Source organism: Agelaius phoeniceus, chromosome 8 (genome assembly GCF_051311805.1).
Source record: "Agelaius phoeniceus isolate bAgePho1 chromosome 8, bAgePho1.hap1, whole genome shotgun sequence".
NCBI classification, from domain to species: domain Eukaryota; kingdom Metazoa; phylum Chordata; class Aves; order Passeriformes; family Icteridae; genus Agelaius; species Agelaius phoeniceus.
This window is the reverse complement of record NC_135272.1, coordinates 26,421,362-26,444,395: the sequence shown is the minus strand read 5'-3', so window position 1 is coordinate 26,444,395 and position 23,034 is coordinate 26,421,362. Positions and strand designations below refer to the sequence as shown.

The following is a 23,034-nucleotide window of genomic DNA, read 5'->3' as shown; positions in this document are numbered from 1 at the left end:
AATGTACTGTTGATATTGTTTAAGTAGTTACACAGACATCTGTGCTCCACTAATGGATATGTTTCCAGATAATATTTAGAAATATAACTTGACTGTAAAGGCATATGAAATTACAAACTACCTATCTTTCTTCAGAGCTCATTACGAGATGTAATCTTCCTCACTTTGCTTTCAAGTACATGGAAACAGCTATACTGAGAGTACAGAGACTGCTGCTAAATCACTGTATTGCTGATGGCAGTCTGGTGTCAAATGCCATTTGCTATCTAACTGGAGGGACTTTGCCTTATGTGATCACTTGCTAAATCCCACAGTTATTTTCCAAAGAGCTCTGGGAAGGAGGCAGAGCAGTGTGTTCAGCCTGATACAGGCCAAGCCATTCACAGTTTAGAGACCTACTTGCTAAAAAGACTCAATCTTTGAGTCTTTCTGTCAAATACTGTCAAATGCAAACATAAAGAGACTGTATTAAACAGGATGCCAGACTGTCACTCTTTGTAAGGGACCTCCAGCCAAACAGCACATCTAGCTCCTCACACAGATCAGCACAAAAACTGGTTGGATTCAGTTTCTGCAATCGTAGGGGAGAACAACAGCAAAACTTGAAAGCAGTAATGCTGCTTTCAATTCTATAATTTGATTGTAAGCTTGGAATTCTGATCCAGATTTTTAAAGTAATTTTACTCTAAACTTAGTGCCTAAAAGGATTTTGATCCATAAACTTTCAAAGGCATTATAAGAAGCAGAATCTAAAATGAAGCCTTTTGCATGCAATATATGCTTTGCAGGGTCAATTATTTGATTGTATTATTACATGCAAAAATAATGGACATAGGGTTAATATTGTCACTTGAAATGTAGGAAAGAGAATAATTTCTCATTTGAAAATGACACCTTTCTTTTTTTTAAGACAGCAGTTCTTCTGCTGCAGTAATAGGCTGAGAATTACTGTGAATCAAAAAATGAAAATAATTTGTGTAACCAGTGTAATGGTACTTCAGCCTAATGAAGAGTACTTCATTTTCAGTGGTGATGGGAATACAAGGAGAAACCTGCAAGGGTAGTGCATGAGCCCTGCAAATTACAGTGGGCAGCAGTTTACCCATTCCAGTCACCTTGCAGTTCATGTCACTTCATCTACTCCTGTAGCTCTACACATTTAAAGGTGGCTATTTCTGAGAGCTGTGCTGCCAGAAGCGATGGCTTGATAGCCATATGCTACTGAGATGACTCACATAACATGTTTCATGCTGATGTTAGGCACTGATGATGTAATACTGTCACATGAGGATGAGTTACTGTCAATGCTATTATGGATATTTTACAGACCAGGCTAAAGCATTGTTGATGTGGGTATATTTACACCTCATAACCTAGACTATGTCCAGCATATATATAATTCTCACTTATCAGAACAATAAAGAATTCCCATTCTGACAGTCTTGCTGGCCAATATTTGTAATTTCTCATTGATTGTAATATACAGTCACAAAATAATTTTAAGTGGCTGAATCTCAGAAGACAAAACATGCTACATCCCCCATTTTCCTGTTGTAGTCCCTCCCTGTAGTTGAACAGCCTCTATAACAACTTGTAGTTTGTGTTACATTCAGAAGGTAAACACATTTGAGATTAAAGACCAATGCCATCTTTATGTTATAGCTCGCTTTTAGAAGTTTCTCCAATATTGCTTTCTCACTATTAACAGCTGATCATACTATAGTGACTTCAGAAGAAATTCAGAATGCACACTGATTGCTTACATATCATGTGGGAATTGTGCATTTGGACACTGAAGAGCCATTCCTCACAAAACCAGTATTACAGCAGAGAAGGGCCTGGGTTGGAAGGGACCCTAAAGATCATCTTGCTCCAAACCCCCAGCAGGCAGGGATATGTTGCACTAGACCAGGTTGCTCAAAGCCCCATCCAGCCTGGCCTTGAACACTTCCAGGGATGGTCATCTATAACATCTCTGGGAAACATGTTCCAGTGCCTCTCTGTCCTCACAGTGAAGAATTTCTTCCCAAGATCTCATCTCAACCTACTGTCTTTCAGTGTAAAGCCATTCCCCCTTGTCACTCTAGCTCCTTGGAAATAGTCCCTCTCCAGCTCTGTGCAGGCCCCTTTCAGGTCCTGGGAAGCTGCTGTAAGGTCTCTGCAGAGACCTCTCCAGGCTGAACAGCCCCAACTCTCTCAGCCTGTCCTCCTAGGAGAGGTGTTCCAGCCCTCTGAGCATCTTTGTGGGCTCCTCTGGACTCACTCCAGCAGGTCCCTGCCCTTGTGCTGGGGCCCCAGGGCCAGGAGCAGTGCCCAGGTGGGGTCTCATGAGGGCAGGGCAGAGAGGTGGAATCTGCTCCCTCAGCCTGCTGCCCACGCTGCCTTTGGTGCAGCCCTGGACACAGTTGGCTTGCTGGGCTGCAAATGCACATTGATGGGTCATGTGGAGCTTCTCATCCACCAATGATTTCAAGTCCTTTTTCCCAGGACTGCACTGGATCCATTTTCCACCCAGCCTGTAACTGTGCTTGGCACTGCCCTGAGGCAGGAGCAGTACCTTGTACTTGGCCCTGAACTCCATTAGGTCACCTCTCAAGCATGTCCAGGTCCCTCTGGATGCCATCCCTTCCCTCCAGCAAGCTTGGTGTCATTGGCAAACTTGCTGAGGGTGCGCTTGGTCCCACTGTCCCTGTCACCAACAAAGATGTTAAACAACACCAGTCCCCATTCCCAACCCTGAGGAACTCCACTCATTATATGGGATACTGAATCATCTCAAGATATCTTGGGTTCTCTGTGCTCGTGTTCTAGCAACTGCAACAGCACTAACAGCATTTCTGTGACACTGTAAACCATATCTCAACATAGATTAAAACTGAGACCTTAGAGAAATACATATTAAGATATATAGATAAGCAGATATAAGAAGAAATGCAAACTATGCAGAATATCCATTTCAATTTGTCAATTGCTTAATTAACAGGAGGAGGATCAGTCAAGTTTTTCTGGTTATGAGAGCACAGGAGGTGAGTTTCATTTTCAGTGTCAATTGCCATTTCATTTTGAAACCTTTGATTTCCCGTTATTTAAATAGTTAATTAGAAAGTAAAGTGAACTCAGGTGATTTGTATTGTGAACTTTATGCCTCAAGGGATTTTTATCATGTGAATTCTTTCAAATGAAATTTTAAGTTTGTAAAACACATTTCTATACTCTTTTGGCTGGATCAAAAATTATTAGAAAATACTACTGTTAATCAGCATCAAATCTCATAGGTGTTTTCAGAAATTGGCAGTTTTGAAAGTCTCCTTGGAAAGGAGAGTCTAAGAGAAAGAAAGGATAAAGCAAGACTTTTCATGGCTAATGATTTTTTGTAATAAGACATCTACACACCACAAAATAAACCCCAAAAATTGTATGAGGCGTCTTGTATGTGATTAACAAAATCAGATATGTGTCTTGTAAGTGATTAACTCAAAGACATAATAAAATTTCAGCAGGCTCACATGGTGCAAGATCACCCTCTGTACTGTATAATCAGTGCAATGGCTGGGACTCAGACCAGGAGGAATTGCTTTTTCAAAAGGTACATTCTCAGTCAAAGACAAAGCTGTAATACACACCGTAGTTTTGGTGAGTGTATTGCCTGGATTTCAGCTAAGATGGTTATTATTTGGCTGAATTTGGGGCTCACAGGAATTTAGAACTACATTTCAGAGAGTATAAAATGTAAATGGGAGGTGGACAAGATTCTATAGCAATTATAATGCAATAATATGCTCAGTAGAAACTGCAGTGGCTGAGGAGGCATTACATCACATTATTACATCAAGATGAATCTGCTTCTCTCTTCTTTCTTTTTTTAAAGAACTGATGTGTATTGCAAGGTCTATTTTCAGGTAAAATGTCTTTATCATATCTGCAATGACAACTATGAAACTGAGAGATTAATAGGCTTGTGGATAATAGCTCCTTTTGGAATGGAGAAAGCATATCTATTTTTTATAGCAGAAAGTAAATCTAGTAAAAGCAGATCCCCTTGCATGAGTGTTACACAATTTGGTGTGGTAAGTAGCTGGCATTAAAATTAGTAGCTCCTGCCACTAAAGAATTTTTGTTTTCATTTTAGACTTTTCAGAAGATCTAAGGAAATCAAACATCATTTTTGTTGTCGGTAAGTAGGATTCCTAATTTAACTGCTACTCTTGAATATTCCCATGTTATTTAGTTTTGATTATGTGATTGATTTATTTATTTATTTAGCAAAATAGATTGGCTGAGAACATTTATTCTCCAATGTTGGTTTAGTCTTTTGAAAGGCAGCTAGGATTTAATAATATGTAATTAACTTGGGTCTAACCATACTACCAACAGTTGTGTAAAGCTCAGAGCAGGCAGCTCCTTTGATTGTGAACATGTTCAAAATAACCTTAATTCTTTTGCAGTTACAGTTAAGTTGTGACTTCCCACACCAAAGCTGCCTCACCAGCACTAATTAAAATTTTACTAAATTGGATTGTAACTCAGAAGTTTAAGATTTGGCTGGAAAGTATCAGGTCTCTTCCCTTCCTTATTTGTGAGGCAACTTCTGTTAGATACATGTTTCAATTCTGCATGTGTTCAGCATCATGTTAAAAGCCAACAGGCTGCTCACCAGGCATGATCCTCAGCACTGAAGCTCTGCAGGTTCAGGGTTTACTTTTATATTGCTTTTGGAAATCCACAGAGTAAAAGCACCATGTTAATGCCTTTTATCACATGAATGTGAGTAATATAATTAGCATAAACTTGGAGCAGTCTTTTAAAACAAATTATAACCAGAAGATTGATTTTAAAGCTTGGTACTAATTACTTGGAAAGAATAATTGCTTTTGTATTGAGCAATTTTTAGAACTGCTTTACAATCCAGAGGAGGAACACACATTTCCGAGGACCTAAGGACAGATACCAGAACATGGGGGATTTTACATAAAACTAAATCAATTTGTGCATTGTTTTTCCTGGGGAAATAAAAATTACAAAACTTCCAAAATTAATAAGTGAATGGAAGTTTCATTCAGAACCAGAACTCAAGAAGCATCAAAAAACATTCCAATACCTGCAGGTTGAGGGAGATGATCCTTCCTCCCTATTCAGCACTGATGTGGATGCATCTGGAGCACTGTGTCCAGTCTGGGCTCCCAGTACAAGAAAGATAATGATTTACTGGAGTAAGTGTGGTGCAGGACCACAAAGATATTTGAGGAATAGGAGCATCTGTCATTTGAGGAGAGCCTGAGAGAACCTCAGCCTGGAGAAGAGAAGGCTCCAGAGGATTTTACCATTAAGTATAAATAATTACCTGATGGGAGGGAATGAAGATGAGGGAGCCTGAATTTCTCAGTAGCAGCCAGTGATAGGAGAAGAGAAAATGGGCCAACTTAAAATGCATTCAATTTCACCTGAACACAAAAACCACTTTTTTACTATGAGGGTAGTCAAACACTGGAACAAGTTGCCCAGAAACTGTAGGGTCTCCATGCTTACAGATGTTCAAACCCCAATCTGACAGAGTTCAGATCAACCTGCTGTAGCTGATCCCAGTGTAACACAGCTGTTTGAATAAATGATTCCAAGAACTTCCTTGCAACCTAAAAGATTCTATTAAAAGAGTGTTCTCATGTTGCAATTTTATCTCATGCTCTCTTATGCCAAATACAAGTTAACTCAATTTATTGCAACTCAATTTTTATGTGTTTGAAAAAGTAAAATGAGGTTACTGAAGAGTTCACTGGAGACTTTTTCTTAAGAGAAGGGTGCATAAAACCTAATTTTCAGTCCTTTAAGCAAACTGTAATCTATGCTTACTGATGTACACCTTCCTGCTAGTCACTACAGTGAAAAATTTTAATTCTGTCTCACGTATCATATTGAAAAAAAAATCATTTGGGTTTGTACAAACAGGTTTTTAAGAAAAAAAATGAGAACACACTCAAGTAATATTGCCTCTGAAATTGTCCATGGTAAAGTATATTTTTCATTTGCCTCTGGGAATCTTTTTATTTTACAAGGAGTCATTTTGAATTCTCATTTATAATTTTTCTAGGACATCCAGTAGCCATCTTGCAGCTTCAAATTGAAATCACACCTTTTTCCTAGTTATTCCTGCTCTGATTTTCTAGTAAATGCTTTCTGGGTGCAGAGATAAATTGTGCCTTAATGAAAACACAATTTTCTTTGTTAAAAAGATTATTATGAAAAGTTTTACTGAGTCCAAATGTGGGTTAATTTAAAAAAAAAATCTAGAATGATTTATTCTTTTTCCCAAAATAACTCCATCTCCACTCCCATCCTTGCACCCCTGAAAAAGTTTCTTCAAGTCTTATGAGAAGAGTGAGAAGTTTTTTGTGGGTTTGTGGGGGTTTTTGAACAAAATGAGAGCTCCATTGTTGCTCATTTTTCTGCAAAATCTTGACCTTATTCGACTTAGGTAGTGAAAGTAAATGCTATTCCCAGAGACAGAGTTCTTGCAGCAGCTAAGTTGGAGTGGCCACAAGCTCTTTGGCCTTGAGTCCTTTTCAGGCAGTTAAATCTGCAGGGATCACCTGTTGATCCACAGCCACTCCAGCTTTAGCTTTATACACACTACCCACATGCACACACGTTTGTGCAGGCAGGAAACGTCAGTCAAGAGCTGGAATCTGATCATTGTGAATGGTACAACAGTGAAAGAAAAATATGAAGAAATCTTACAGAAGCAGAACAAAACTGTTGGGGATGGGGAAAAAAGCCCCAAATGTCAGTGGTTAAAGTGCTCTGCTGCAGTGAGCAGTGCTAGAGATGTTCAGTCCATGATACCCTGACTAGAGAGAGCAGAGGAGTTGGGTCAGAGCAGGCTGCTGTGGGATACTGGAATGGGAAAAACTGTCTTGGGCTCAGGTGTCATTAAGGATGTTGACTCATTACATAGGTGTGTATTATTTCATGAGGAAATAACAAGATGCTTATAAAGGTGTTTTGAAGCTAGAATTTTAAACACGTACATTTGAAGAAGTTTACAAACAAATCAAAATGAATGCACCATCTGCCATACCTGACAAACAGAGATACTGTTTATGACAAAGGGAAAGAAACAGGCAGTTCCCTCTCCCACTAATTACCCTTGAAAATTTTCCAAAAAGGGAAAGAAAAAGAAATCATCTAATTAGCAAAAGTTTACATTAGAGCTAATGTAGGAATTAATTGGAATAACAGTCAAGTTGGATTAATTAAGCAACAATGTCAATGTTCTATTCCTATTGTAAAGCAGAGAAAGAGTACCATCAAGTAAAAAATATAAGAGAAAACAGCAGGATAATAAAAGAGGAAAAACAAAGATAAATTTGGCCAGCAAAGTAAAATTCAAAGAAGAAAAAATATAAAGAGGCACAAAGATAAAATTGGGTGATGCTCTAATAAATATTCAAAACTTAAGTAATCATTGCCAGTCATTAAAAGACAAACAAAAAAAAAAACAAACAAAAAAACCTATGTCATCAATTTTAACCACAATGAATGTTGAATGATCTTCTAATTCTTAACTACTGTAATATTCCATATTGCATCCACAGAAGTGTCATCCATAGCACAGTTTCTGGGAGCATTCCCCCTCCCTGGCCTCTGCAGGAGCTTCACTAAACAGTTGGCTTCAGCTGAGCCTGAAAGTAAAACCGGAGGTTCAGGAATCTTTCTGCGCTTTGGATCAGAAACAAACTCCCTGCTGACTTGTAAATGAGGTGTTTAAAGCTTAGCTAATGTAACCACTCTCCTCTACAGAATCTTTGTTATATTCTTGTTGATGATCTAAAGCTGGTAATTGCTTAAACTCAGTGTAAGAAAGACCAGCTTTTTAGCTGACACGGAAGATATTCTCACCACTTACACCTAGAAGTAGACATTATCAGAGACAGAGCTTGCACACACACCAAAATTCAACAAGTAATATATCACAAAACTCAAACTCTTTATTTGTCCCAGGTATGTCAGACCTTAAATAACATAACCTAATTCAATTTATCATTAATTTAGGCCTGCTTTGAGTATAAGGTTTAACCAGATGAGGTCCCTTCCATTGTAAATTATGCTACAATACCTGCAATCAGAAAAGCACAGAATGAGCAGTACTGATAATTAAACCCCCAGTCAGTCCAAGCTAACTGTGGATGCTGTGCAAGGTTGATTTCCCTGACTTCCTGTGAAATAAACTTCACATTTTCTTTAAGAAGGATGAAAACTCACTGATGTCCCAGGATATTGCATCACTCTGCCAACATGCACAACTCGTTGTTTTCTAATGAAAAATAATTTCTCAGAAAAAAGAAATACAAAGAAAGTGTTGAGGCCTTTTTTGTTGTTGTTGTTAAGTAATACTACAATTCCTGTATGGCTTCACTTAGACTAAAATAATTTGTGAACAGCAGATGAGGTGCTATTGAGAAGCCTTCAAATACCATATTTTGAAGTTAAGGCTTATTTTTACTTGTCTATAAAATCCAAGTAGCATTGGTAAAACTGCCAAACTGATCAAGTAATCCAAAATTTTTGCTTGAATTTAGGGATAGACTGACTGGGGTTATTTTGGTTTCAATTCAGACTTCTGAGGCTCCCTTGTGCAGCTAGATTTCCCCTGTAGGCACTTCTCCCTGATACAGGGATGATGCTCATTATGATAACAAGGTCTTGAAATTGATAGATTTTAAAATAAATAGTGGGACTGTCTTGTAAATCCTACTGCTGGCTTTTTATATAAATGCTCATGATATTTTGGTATATAATAAACTTGTAAGATTTAAAATAGAGGCATCTCAGTCTGCCTGCATGACACTTTTGCTCTCGCAGTGTTTCTGGCAGCAAAGCCAGTCCATGCACTGCTCATATTGCGTGTTCCTGGCCCTGCTCACTCACAGCAGCAGTCCCAGCTCTCTCTGTCACCATTAATTCTCTGCTGGTGATGTTGTGCTCTAGATCAGAGCTGTTCATTTCAGTCACATGCCCAGGCTCCTTGGCCTTCCCACTCTGGGGGACATTTGGGCAGGAGGGGGGAGAGCTGAGACCTTTGGTCCAGGGCTGACTGCAGCTGAACACCCAGAAGTGCTGCTTGGGCAATTGGTTGTTACTGCACCCACAGAGACGCTCTTTTTCTCCCCTTGAAGGACTCTCTGTGAAGCATTTCTGCAGTCAATAATTTAAAAAGTAACCACCTAAGTCAGCAGTGCTGCCAGAAAGTTCTTTACCAGAAGATCCCCTCTCACAGGCCAATGAATCAACATAATGGAAGGGAATATTGCTCTAAGGGATTGCATGGACTTTTTAATCTGGCCGTGTCTGCAGAAAAGCAATATAGAGAACTGCATTTAATTTCTGTGTTAGTACTCTGGTTCCATATTCTTGCTTACCATTTGTATCAAAAAGCACAAAGGGACACTCAAAGAGTTCTGTTTCCAAGAATAATCTCACTGATTAATACAATGTTCTTAATTTCTTTACCTGCAATTTTTGGATTTTTATTAAGTTGCCAAATGAGCTTTAAAGCAAGGTCCACTGCACTGAGCAATACTAGGAAAATACAAAAGCATGCTAATATTGAAGAACTGCTGGCAGTTCTATATTGTCCTACAGGTCACATCACACTCCTAATTCCTCTGGCTGTTTTCTAGGCTTTAGCTTTTTTCTCTGCATAACATATATAGAAATCAGAAGACAACATGATTAATCTGAATAACAAGTTATCATGAACCTACACTTTTTTTTCCCCAAGTATACGTAGGCAGATCACAAGATGACAGCATAGAGAAAAAATAACAGTGTTCACAAAGAATCTTACGCCTTCACAACAAAAGTGGGGATATATTTTTCTACGAACAATTGAGCCATTGGGAAAACTCGATTGCCTTTTTCAATGCCTTAAATATTTTCCATATGAAAAACACTGTAACAAGTTGCAGTGAAGTCTTAACTGAAAAAATCTTTTTGCTAGCCTTTGTCGTGTTTCATATGCAGCTGTTATTCCAGATAAACTTTCTTCACATTATTTTTTTCTTTAGAAAAATGAATAGATTTAAGAAGAATATCCACTAAAAGACCAGGTACAATTTTTGTAACACTATAAATTCACTGTGAGCTTCATGGCTGCAGGATTAATTTGCTGTTAAAGCTGCTTATGTAGCAGTGTTTTAAGTATGTAATCTGAGCAAGAAGGCAACACCTAATTAGTAAGAAAATGCACTTTCACATCTTTTCTCACCTGAATAGCTCTATTTCAGTCACATTAAGGAACTTCAGAGGGAGACAAGGTAATACTTTTATTTCAGACATGTAAATTAATACTGGTGTAAAGGCCAAGTTGTGCTCAGCCCTCAATGCTGAACTTCCTGGGGAATTCAGCCTCTTCTCAGATCATGCCAAGCAAGAACTGTGGTCTCATTCATGGATAAGAAAGCACAAGACTTGATAAAGTGGGTTGTATGCATTTGTCAAGCAGTGGGATGCTCTGCTACTCATGAGATGAATCTAAATTAATACCAGTGGCCATAAAAACAACAAATTTTAGCACATAACTTAATCAAATATGGTTTTACTTTTTAAAGAGCTCAGCATGTTATCTCTGCTTTGTTTGAACTCTTCTATAAAAAAATGGCCATTTTAATTAATGTTTTGGAGAAACACTCATTATGGTGTATGCCCTGCATATTCTGCCATTCTGACAGTGTTCTCTTTTAAAATACTAACACACAAAGGTATTAGAAGCACATCAAATTTTCTGAATATTTACCTGCTAAAAAACAAAAAATGTCCTTGTATTGTTATTTCTAGTAAGAGATTTAGTAATTTTGTGTATGAGTAGAAATTATGAAACTTCTCATTGGGCTCTGCATTCAGAAGAGAAACAGTTATATAAGAAAAAGAATGTAATAATCTTTACAGCTGGGTTTTTTTAATACTGCATATATACACCAAATAAATAGGATTAAATTACTGCACTGTTAGCATATTCAAGGGCCAGGAGACAAAATGTGTAAACATTTTACATTTACTGATCTACAAAAACCCCAGCACAGGCCAGAAATACAATTAATTGCCACTCTGATATTTAAGGGATTCATTACTAGTAATTTGCCTGTAATTTTGTTACATCTGTTTCTTTATAGCCACTCCTATTTTTTCCTTGTTTTCTTTCAACTAGTGTTTTTAGAAAACAATAATGTTCTTCATATTATGGCAACAGAAAAACAAGATGCAACCCACATTGGCCAGAAGATAAGCCTGCAACAAAGATAGTTGTAGAAAAATTGTAGCACAGGTGTGATTCTCACACCAGAGTCTGTTTATTCTCCTTGTGAAGCTGAAGTAAAAGACTGCACATCACAGAACACAAACCCCTTCCTTTGATGCTACTCCTTTGTGACCCAATTTTTAGTCTCAGCTACAGTACTGTAATTTCTCTGAAAATTATATGCTCAGAGCAATTATTTCTTACATTGAATGTAAAAGTTAGAAGAAAGTTCAAGTGAGGCAAGAGACAGTGCTAAAATCATTCTATTGTGAAGGTGTTATTCCTATATTTGTTTGTGGAAGGATAAGGAAACAGGAAAGCATCATATTTTTTAGCCTCTTAAATGAATGTAGCAGAGCTGTGTAGCCCTACCGGCAAGTCCCAGCAGTTGATAAATAACACAGGTCACCTGCTGAAAAAACCCTACTGAAAAGAGTTTGAGCATTGTCTCCCTCCAAGGCTGTAATTACCTCCTACTGCAGTAGATCTTCTGAACAGATCCATCAAAGGCTGCAGAATTGCTGCTACAGGCAGTGAGGTTTCTCCACAAACTCCCAGCAGGAATTGGCCTTCCCGCCCGCCATGCCCTGGCACCGCCATGGCGCCTCAGGGCCTCACCTCAGCTATGCCAGCGGCGCTGACGGCACTGCCCCGGGACACCTGGCTTCCAGAAGGTTCTGTGGGCTGTCCCTCTCTCCAGCCAGGCAGGGGTGGCTGCAATGCCTCAGCAGGAGCCTGAAGAGAGAGACCTTCCATGCTGTGGCCTTCCACGCCATGGCTTTCCGTGCTGCGGCCTTGGAGTGGAGGGAGAAGCAGCCGCCTGCATGGAGGAGCTGGGCCAGGCAGCGCCTGCACCTGCAGAGCGGCGCAGGCAGAGCTCTGGGCTCTCAGCTGAGGCTGCTGGCTGGCCAGGGGAAGCAGGAGGCTGGAGGAGCCATTCCTGCCAGGAGGACACCCCAGCATTCCCGGGTCAGTGCCCTTCCCCTCCTGGCGCTGTCTCCCACAGCTCCTGTGGGCAGGTGCAGGCGGGCCCTCGTTGTTATTCCCCTCACGGTGCTGCAGTGAACATTACTTGCTACAATTTGTTGCAGCTGTCAAACTGAACGAGTGCAGAGTGAAATACCCTTTTCCACAGGCTGTTTCATGTTTTTCCTCAACATGCTAATGGTGTTTTAGGAACAGGTTCTCCTCTGTTAGAGATTTCACACTGTTGTGATTCCTTCAACTTCAACACATTTTTCAGCCAGCACTGTAGTTGTATCAGAGGGATATATAGGTATATGACTTGTTCTACTGCAGATATTTTCTCTACCAAAAAAAAAAAAATTAAAATTTCAAAACAGTCAGTGTCATCAATTTCCTCCCATTTTCTTGGTGGGTACAGTTTGAGAATTGGAAGATCTTTGTTCTTTTCTAATTCTAGTTATTTTTTCCCTCACATAGGTGGGCCTGGCTCTGGCAAAGGTAGCCAATGTGAACAGCTAGCCAAGAAATATGGATTTACTCACCTGTCCACTAGTGACCTTCTCCAAAATGAATTATTGTCATTATCAGAGAGAAGTAAATTGATCAAAGACATTGTGGAATGTGGTGAACCTGTGCCTGGCGTGAGTGATGGTTTTATTTGGGGTTCTAATGGTTAAACAAAGGCCATGGTAGGTATATTGTCTAAACCAGTGAAATAGATACTGGAGCTGATGGTTCCCATTTCAGTAAAATTAATCTGTAACCTCAGGGAGACATTTCCTCTTTGCCAAATCCGTGGCACTTGTTTCCCTTTTCAGTGCCAGTATTTCTTTATGTTTCACATAGGCAATATATCAGACATGAAATACAGTGAGACAGATGCATTGCAAAATGTAAGTGTAAGTACAAGAAACAGAAACTTTATGTCCTTTTTATAGCGTTACATTTCAGATTCAGAGCTGGTCCTCCTGGCAGGTATTTTAAATTACAGTACCTGCAGCAGTTCCCTGCAGAGCTGGCTGACATCCCAGAGTAGCTGGACTGCAGCTTAATGGAGATTGTGAAGGCAGAGGATGTTGTTCTCAGCTGGACCTGACTTTTACATGGCAGGTCCACAGTCCCAACTCTTGGTGGGTATTCAGCGACTGCAGCTAGGTCAGAGGATGTGTTTGTTAATGAAAGATACTGGGAAATTTTGCTCAGGGGAAACTAAAAGCTGTGCTCAGGCTTGATTTTGATTGCTTTGCTCTTCAGTGTGTTTGGTCAGATGGGGTCACTTTCCATGTAATATAATTACACCAGTGACATAGCAAAATGCAATCAGTTTGGAAAATGCTGCAGCAGTACTCTGGAGTTTCACAGGTATTAACATTCATTTTGAAACTATGAAATATTCTGACCTATCTGGAGGGCATTTTGGGAAATCTTGGGTGGATTGCAACATCACATTTGTGCGGCATCGCCAGTCCTGAGAGCATAAAAAGCAGGGTGCCCTGCTGCCTGCAGGACAAGAAAAACACCTGCATTCACAGAGCTGTTTTCAAGGGTGTAGGACTAAAGTCAGTGCAACAAACAAAGGTATCAATCTCTCTTCTTAACCAACTAATTCCCTCTCTTTCCTATACAGGGTATTGTTCTGGAGCTACTGAAGGAAGCCATGATTTCCAAGCTAGGGGACACAAAAGGATTTCTGATTGATGGGTATCCCCAAGAGTTGAAAGATGCAGAAGAGTTTGAGAGCAAGGTGACCATACAACTGTAATGCTGCTGTAACTCCTGTAATTCTGGGGCTGCTTCAGTCCCTCTCTTCAGCTGATTGCAGCAGGGACGTGTAAAAAGCCAATCCAGGAGAGCTGTGCTGCTGATCACTGAAATTTTGGCACCCCATCAGTATAGCAAATCTAGCTGTTGCCCTTACCTATAAGGAATCTAGAATACAAGGAGAAGTAGAGGCTAATTTTTTCTAAATTTAATGTAAATCAGAAACAATTCACATTTTGGGGAAAACATAATTTTAGAACCAGTTTTCTGGTTCTAGTGGATAGTGCTGTACTTCTCATGAAAATCTGATGCACGATCATAAAATTATTTATCTTCACAGTTAATATTTATTACCAGTAAGCCAGCTCTGCTAAAGCTTGCTGTCACTTGCAGCAGCCAAACCAGATTTAATTTTTGTGGTGAGTAACAGGTGGCACAGCCATAAAAAGAGCGTTCTGCAAGTGCCTGCGTGGCAGCTCCGAGAGCTCTCGATTTCCCCAGTATGTGCTGAGACCTCGTGAGAAGCCTCAGCCGTGCATTTCTCAGCCTGCAGGAAATACTCTGTCTAAGCCTATGAATGAATCTGCCAGGGCTTGGGAGAAAAGAAGTGGTGAATTAGGGATAATAGATAGTCTATGTTACATCATATTACACTCCAAAAATGTCCTAAACAAGTATATAAGGTAATAAAACTTTAGTGAATCCCCTGTTTTCTCACTGAGCCTTTAGCTGCTTTATTTATTTAGTTGATTACCATAAAAGCTTAGCAAGATTTAGGCATCAGAAGCCAGACAAAATAATGAGCAATGGGATTTGCTATAGAAGCCATTTACAGAAATGTTGACTTACTAGTCCCTTTAATAAAATGCTTTAGACTATTAAAAAGATGCTGGAGATTTCTCTCATTTTGTGTCTGAGGAGGAGCTATTTCAGCAGTGCTATTTCTCTGGTAGGCATACATGTTGGTGTCCTGTGGACACTCCTCTGTATTATGAAGTGGGATTTAGAGGTTGGGGTGTCCTGCACTGAGGTATTGCAGGCAAGTAAGTCCTAATGCATCCCAGGCTGAAGCAGAGCTCCTTAAGTTCCCTGAAAGCAGCAAAAGATCCCCTAGTCCTGGACTACATTTGGCATTTGGAGTAAAAGACAAAGACTTCAAGTGACTGTTTTGAAGGTGCTAAGTCCCCCCTGTTGTGCCTTGTATCCACTTTGCACAGGCTGGCTGTGAGCTGCTCAGTAAAACTGTGAAGTTTTTTTCAATGAATCGTTTTTGAGTTAATGCTCTGCAGTTCTTTCCTGTTTTATTTAGAAGACATCAAGAATAATGCTTATGTTTCAGAGAATAAACAGAATGAGCTATGTAGAAATAGCTGATTCTCCAGCCAGTATAACCCAATTCCCTTCTATGATGCAATTGTATTTTTACCCAGCCATAATTCTACAGAAGCACAAAACTCTGTTCCCTCCTCAGTCCTTCTACAAGGTGAAAAAACATTTTTAGATTATATATTCCACAGCACCAGGCAGGAAGTACCCAGTGAGACAGAGTAAAGACCCAAAACATTAGACTTGTTTGGTATGTATTAGTTAAGCTAAATTGTATGAGGAAAATTGTAATTTAAAAAAAATAACAAAAATTGCTGTAATACCTGATAAGGGCATTAGTTTCACTTTTTGTGGGTTTTAGTTTGGAAGAAAGATATTTCTGTAATGGTTTGAATTCCAGATAGCAATACTGAAACTTCTAAGAAAACCATGTACATTTTTCAAAAGCAACTCAGACTGAGTGTATCAAGCAAGAAGTATTATCTGATCCTATCAGTCAGTAGAGTCCTTCATATCCTCATTGTAAGGTGACGATATAACTGATAAAAGGAATTATTTCCCATTTATTCTAATTTAGAACAGACCATGGAATTCCTCATGTAAAACTGGGAGGAAATAACTTCTCACCATCCAAATCCAGTTATACAAAAAGGGCATTTGTTTAAATCATTGATTAAGCCCACATCTTTTTTTTTTTTAATTCTCTATGTCTCTTGCACTATTAAAACTGCCTTGTTGGCTTTTTTAATCCCCAAACTCATGCTGCTACAGCTAATTGCATTAATGTTTTCTGTGTGGAAAAAATGGGTAGATAAAAGCCTTTCATTGAACTGTCTGACATAATCCCTTGGCTTCAGCTTCTCCTAGAAAGTCATTAAGGGTAGTAGAAAGGTCAACACAATCCAGACATCCTCAGTCAAATGCAGAAGCCCTGACATGAAATATTTACCTTTAGAATATTTCTTCCTTTGGAGGCTGTCAACAAAGATAACAATGACAATTTCCATATATCAGTCATTTAGACTTTCTTTACTGTAGCCATGGTAAAAATATGATTTTGTAATTGTCACTAGTGTGAAGTAATCTTTTTCCAAAACTTCTCACTTTTTCCTATGAAAGTGTTTTCCAGATCCCTGCTGGAAAGGGAAGGAATGAGAAAAAGAGTGAGCATGTCATTGAAGGATTAAATACATAACTGCATGGAAAAATAAACTTCTTTTCCCCACTGTTCGTGTAACACCTTTATTTTGCTTGAGACAGTGGAATTTATGGCTTTGGACTCAGCCAGCAGATTTTGCTCATACAAAATCTTGTGTCAGAGAGTACTGTGCCTGAGCACGGTGCATGACAGTGCATTCCAAGATTTATGCTAAATGACATACATATTTTGAATATTTCAGGGAGAGAATGATGAGGATTTGTGTTTAGAACTTTTGGCTCTCTCCTGAAAAACCACAAAGAACATTTTGCTCCTTCTTGCCATTTCTTTTTTCCCCATAATATACTGCAATATCTATGATCAAATGTAGAAAGAGATGATTATTTATGACCTTTTCCAGGCCTAAGAATCAAAATAAATAAATCTGTATTTATTTTTATTAAAGGACAGACTCCCTCATGACTAGTTTGGCACTAGCCAAACAGCATTAAATGACCAGCTTCCCACAGAATTTGGAAATTACTTGCCAATTTGAAAATGCAGAGAAATGTATCACATCCCTCCTTTGCAGCATGGGGAGGAATGGTGTGGGTACACTGCAAACAAGGACATAAAATACTGTGTGACATAAAGTAATTCACAGGATGTATTCCTGTGAATATTTGATGGTGTCCCTGAGCCTGTTGTTACTCATTTCCATCTCAAGTGGGTACACTTTTATGTGAACATTTCCTGCTACTGCATCTTGAAATACTAAGCTAAGTTTACCACTCCCTTTTCACACATTGAACAACAAAAAGGCTACAAATATAACTGAGTCAAGTATTGCATAAGTCCTGTACTGTTTGCATCCAGCAAATAATGAACTGACACTCTTGAGTCCAAGTAGCCAGAATTTGTCAGATCTCATCTCTTTATCTCTCTGTGTAGAGCCCAGGCAAGCACAGCCTTGCTCCTCAGTGCTGGCATCTCTTTGTGCTGCCACAGTGAGGGGTGGTTGTTAAGAAGCACAATTTCCCCATAGAAAAATACTATTTGCTCACAAATTCCTTGGTGACTGTTTTGGTATTATCCAAACAAAATCTCTTTTGCTGGGCCAGTGCTTTGAATATTTGTTGTTTTCCTTTGTCTGTAGATTGGGGAACCAAAGCTCGTGCTCTGCCTGGACTGCTCTGCAGAAACCATGAGCAGTCAGAGCTCTGAGAACACTGAAACCACTGAGGACAGGATTGAAAGCTACTACCAAGCATCAAACCCTCTGATTGCATACTATGAAAGCAGGACACAGTTATGCAAGGTAAATACTTGACCTTTTAAATTAAATTATTGCTTTTTACTTCAATTATATTAGCAGTATTTGGAAAACACTGACATGTCACCATTTATGAACTGTTCCCACACTTTTCAGGTGTTCTCATTTTACAGTTCCCTGGTTTGTTTGCAACTTCTGCAAAATTCTGAGTTCCACAGTACAGTTTGAAAGAATAAAACCCCAGATTTATCCTTAGTCAGAGAACATATCCTGAATCAATAACTCATCTGTGTAGAAGCTCTTATTTAAAATAAATTCTAGAAAGCTTTTCTTTGAGTATTAGGATTTATTACTATATAAGAGCTTTCAGAATTCGGATGAAAGATTATGTTAATCCAAAGCCTTTTAGTAAAATTTTCAAAACTGACAGTGTATATCCTGAAATAAAACAGGCCTTCATACAAGAGAGATCTTTTTGCTGGAATAAATAACATAGTTATATTAATTTCAGTGAATTGCCTCAGTTTCCACCTGCTCAGGATGTGATATTTTAAGCATTCTTTTTATTCTATAATCAATACTTCAAGAGAAGCAAGAAAAAGTGCACTTAGCTGGCACAGCTGTAGACTCATTTACATAGGATTTTGGGGTTTTTTCTTTCTTTGTTTCTCTGCTCTGTCATGGCAAACTGTCCCTTAGTTCAGCCACAGAAAGATTTAGTCCTACTGCTCTGTCTTGTCCTAAAAGGGAAAGAATCCAATAACAGTTTCTGGAAATATTATGGGATCTATTTTTTCTAAGGGCTGTAGCAAACATGAAAATCACCTGCCCCAAACTTTTCTCCTTTGCAAAGTTCCTAAAAGAGGAATGTGCAGCTAATTTATGCACCAATATCCTGACCTGAGGACGGGTAAATGACAGAATGCTGAGAAAAATGATACTCAAAGGAAGAGTTCTGATTTGTGGCCTTTCCTTACAGCAACAGTAAGTGCACATAAGACAAAGCCAAGTGTCAGAAAAAAGGTCCTGCTTACTTTTAATCTTTAGGCTTACAAAGGATTATGTGGTTTATTTGTTTTTTCTTTGAGAAGCTGTCTTGCCAAAATTGCAAGGATGTGCTAAGAATTCAGTACAATACACAATACACCAACACAGCACAATGCCAAGGAAAACAGAGCTCTTTGTCTCACTATCCTATTCCAGGGAGCTGTGCCTATCACAGTGTTTCCCTTTTTGAAGCATCAGGGAAGTGACAGCCCCAAAGAGAGTGAAACTGCACTTAATACTTTCACACAGATTTTGCAGTCATGGTCTGCCTCATTTCACATGATGTGCACTTTCTTTGCCCTTCCTTAATGCTTCTGCTGTAAGTTCCTGGTCTTTCCCCTACAAAATGGCAAAACATGCAGTCCTTTCTTGAAAGTTGGCAGCTCATTAGCTCCTCAAGGACCCTGCCAAATCTGTGGGTCACAGCTGGGGATATGTGATTTGTACTTGTACCATTAGTTTTGGGGAAGCTGACATTGTGTGTTTGCATGTTAGAAAATACCTGTGCTTTGCTGAGTCTACACTACTTTTCTTACAGTGTCTGTACATTGTCTGAACTTGCTTCTGGTGAATGTGGTGCTTACCATATATCCATCTTCCAGGTGGAACCATTGAGTATGAATGCTCTGTGAAATCAGCTTTATAAACATTATTGTGGGAAATGTCTTTTAAAACTATTTTAGTGGTGAATACATTTAAGCTACATATGTTGAAGAAAGCAGAGTGTCACGGGGAAGTTTGCAATTCCCCAAGAACGGGGTTAGTTTCTTATTTATAGAAACAGATTTTACACCCAGCCAAGCATTGACATTAGCAGCCACTGGGTGTTCTCCGAATGATGAAAGGAAATTCAGGTGGAAAGAAGAAAAACTGACAATAATAACTTCTGATCAAATATATCAAATGTAACTTCTGACTACCTGTTGTGTTTGTTTTTTTTTTTTGGTGCAGGCTATGCTAAAATAGTCTTCGTTTGTTTTTTTAAAATTTGTAATATGCACACAGAAGACTGCGACCTTACCTAGAGGCAGTCGAACATGTTTAATATTTTTCTTTCCCATTTTAATTAAAACATCACATATTTTCAGTGCTGGGGATTTGTTCATTCCTAAGTGGGTTTATCACTCTCCAACACTGACCAAAGCTGGCTGAAGATGTTTGTGCTGCCATGGAGATGCTGCTGCCTCTATAACTCTGTTTCCTGAGAGAACTGTGTGTGTTTCCTATCCATTCCAGACAAAGTCACCAGTTAATTTACCCATGCTGATTTGAAGACCCCTTAAAATAAATTCTCATCTGCATTCCTGGATTTATTTTAAATCACCCATGGACCTCCCTGTAACTACAGATCAGAGGCTAGTGTACTCTTTTCCTTAGGCAAAGCTGGTGGGATCCAAGAGCTTCAGGGAAGCAATGACATGAAGGTGCTATTTGGTGACCTAGATCAGTCTGTGATCCCAGGATAAGCAATGGCCAAAGCATCTGAAGAGAAGCTGTTTAAGAGAGGAGGAGAAGAAGAGTCTTAAAGAGTCTTTGATTCCTGCCTAGGTTTGGTTTTTCAACAGAAGCAGCTCTTCAGTGAAAGGCCCACGTGAGCTTTATGTCCCTTGGGAGTGCAGCAATGCACTTTCTTAAGCATGCAGAGGAGTGGGTGTTGAGATTCTAGAGGAATATTGAAGTCTAAATCCTGCTAACTTCCACAAAGATTTGGCATTAACCTTTTCTAGCCAGCTTACTGCAGCATGTGGCTAAGGACCACTAAATTCTAGGTATTAATTGTGTAAGTGATCATGTTTTATAGGGCTTGACTGTAGCATCCAGCTCCACGTGGCCACAGAAAAGAAAATCAGAAATAGACTTGTGTAACAAGAAAATGGGGTTGGCATATTGGTGTAATTTAATATCTCCAGTTTAAAATCTGAATTTAGGACTGGACAAAATTTCCCACTGACTGGGAACGGCACATGACAGCAGTGGGATGTATTTAACTTCTCCTATCCACTCCAAAGGTTTTCAGTCCTGAAAGAGGCTGATTAAATATGCAAATGTAAAATTCAGTCCTGGGCAGAAGGCCAGCAAAAGGTCTGGTGTGGGAATTAGATGTTGGCTGTGCACTCAGCAGAGGAGGAACTGATTTGTCACACCACATCAAGGTGTGGTGAGAGTCCAGTGTCAAAGGAGCTTTCTTACTCTGTGCACTGGAACACAGAGTAAGAAATGCTTTACTCCATTTGGAACAGGCTTTAAGGCATGGTTGGATGGAGTCTGACAAACACAGTGCAGACAGAAAAACTCAGCTCTGACCTGGCTTGCTCTGCACTCATTGGGAATTCTCTCCCTGCTTTACAGAAGAGACAAAGGTATTTGGTTGTAACAGCATTCCCACTTTAATCCTCCAGGATTTTATGACTTTCCCCAACCTGGAGTGATTGTGCATAGGTGCATTCATAACTAATATGATATGATATCTGGAACTGGAACATTTTTCCATTCTGCTGACCTCTGAACAAGAACAGTGACCTGGTGAAGCTGACAAAATATCGGAATTGTGTTGGAAATTTCCTTTTAGCCAAGATTCCCTCTTTGTGTTTCTGCTCAGCAGTGGAGGCTTGAGGCATGCATGGACAGAGGGTGAAGGCTGTGGGTGCAGATGAAACACCTGTAAACCTGACAGGAATAAAGAACAGCAATCCTTCCAGCACCCTGCTGAGATGAAGAACTGTGTACATATTTACAAGGGAAGATGAACTGACTGAAGAATGAAGGGCAAAGGCAACAGTGTTCTCACTTTTCTGCTGAGGCATTCAGTTTCTAAATTGTGTTCTGGAAGGTAAAGTAGTTGAGACTAACACGTTAGAAATTTTTCAATTTTTTTTTAATTCATGTTTTGGGGATTTAATATCCCATAATTTCTTTTGTAGTCAGTTCCAGAACACCCACCTAAGGAGCTGCAAGTAGCTGCTTTTCATGAAAGACCTTGTACTGGAGATGCAAGTGCTGAAAGCACTGCTCTCTAAAACACTGCCTGCAAGCTGCCTGCTTCTGTGGGGATTAGGTGCTTCAGATAAATGGCATTAAATGAAATGAAACTAAATGCATTGTAGTAGCAGTAAGCAGATAGACACTGATGGTTTTAAATCTATTTCTCAGTGAGTTCCAAGGCACCTGGACAGAAAAGTGCATCAGAAAATTTAGTAGACATCTACTTGTGTTTTGACATGGCAAAATGTAAATCCCTTTGAATATATGGCTCTCTCTCAACTGAGAAGAAAAGGAGGGGGGAAAAGATTGTTTTTAATATCTGACTCATCCTTTAAAGCTTTTTTGATGTGACAGTATGTAGGAGGGTAGTAAGTAAAAGAGAAGAGCAATGCCTTGGTACTCAAGCAAGACAGCCCTGATCCTACCTAAGACACCTGGTAGGTGCCTTACATACAAATTTCCTATTCAAAGTCTGAGGAAAAGGGCATGATTATAACAAATAAGCCAAGCAGGGCAGAGCAGAGGTTTAAGGGTGCCCAAAAACTTTGACTCTTTCAGATAACATGCTACAAAAGCTTAGCCTACAAAATCCAACAGGAGTTAGTTTTTTCTGTGCTTATTTCCTTTCATTATTTTTTTTCTCAGTGCTGTTCTACTATTCCTTTCTAAAATCACTTGCAGTCACATTTTCCATAACCATTATCATAGAACATGTGACCCTCCACCCTCTCCCCGTTTTTCTGAGCGTGTGTGGGGAGGGGCGACCTCCCCCTTTCCAGGAGGGGTAATCAATGGTAATAGTGAGAGCAGTTATGTGGTTTATTTCCATCTTTTGAAAGGTTCTGAGACCCATTAACCCTCATAGATAAGGATGTGGGGAACAAAGGAACAAGTGATTCTCTATTCCCCCCTTGGTGCTTTGTGGCCCATTAGATGAGAAACTGATCTAGAAAGATCCATCAGAAGCATTAGCAGGGATCATGGATAAAACAACAGAAAATGCATGCCTGATATGAACAGGTCTCAGGGCAGTGTGCTTCAGTGTATTTTTCACAGCTTGATCCATTGCTGTGAGAACCAGGTGCTGCACAGTCTCAGAGATTTTCTAACACACTCTAGTGACAAAGACATAAATGTTAGTGACAACACAGCTGAGCTTGACTGACCTTCAGTAAGAGGTTTCTAACTACTGAGCTCATTCCAGAGTCTGTCCTCAGCCATCCTCTCTACAGACAGTCAGGCTCTCCTCAG

The 23,034-nt window shown here is 39.4% G+C and overlaps 1 protein-coding gene across 3 annotated transcripts in view; it reads left to right on the top strand.

Moving 5' to 3' along the window:
- The window catches only part of AK5 (adenylate kinase 5), an 82,497-nt gene that overhangs the window by 55,528 nt on the left and 3,935 nt on the right, over positions 1 to 23,034 (top strand). For all 3 annotated transcript variants that reach the window (XM_054638094.2, XM_077182379.1, XM_077182380.1), the window contains exons 9-13: positions 2,984 to 3,026; positions 4,130 to 4,174; positions 12,734 to 12,897; positions 13,884 to 14,000; positions 17,638 to 17,799. In XM_054638094.2, the coding sequence (XP_054494069.2) occupies positions 2,984 to 3,026; positions 4,130 to 4,174; positions 12,734 to 12,897; positions 13,884 to 14,000; positions 17,638 to 17,799 (531 nt within the window). The remainder of the gene's footprint in view (positions 1 to 2,983; positions 3,027 to 4,129; positions 4,175 to 12,733; positions 12,898 to 13,883; positions 14,001 to 17,637; positions 17,800 to 23,034) is intronic.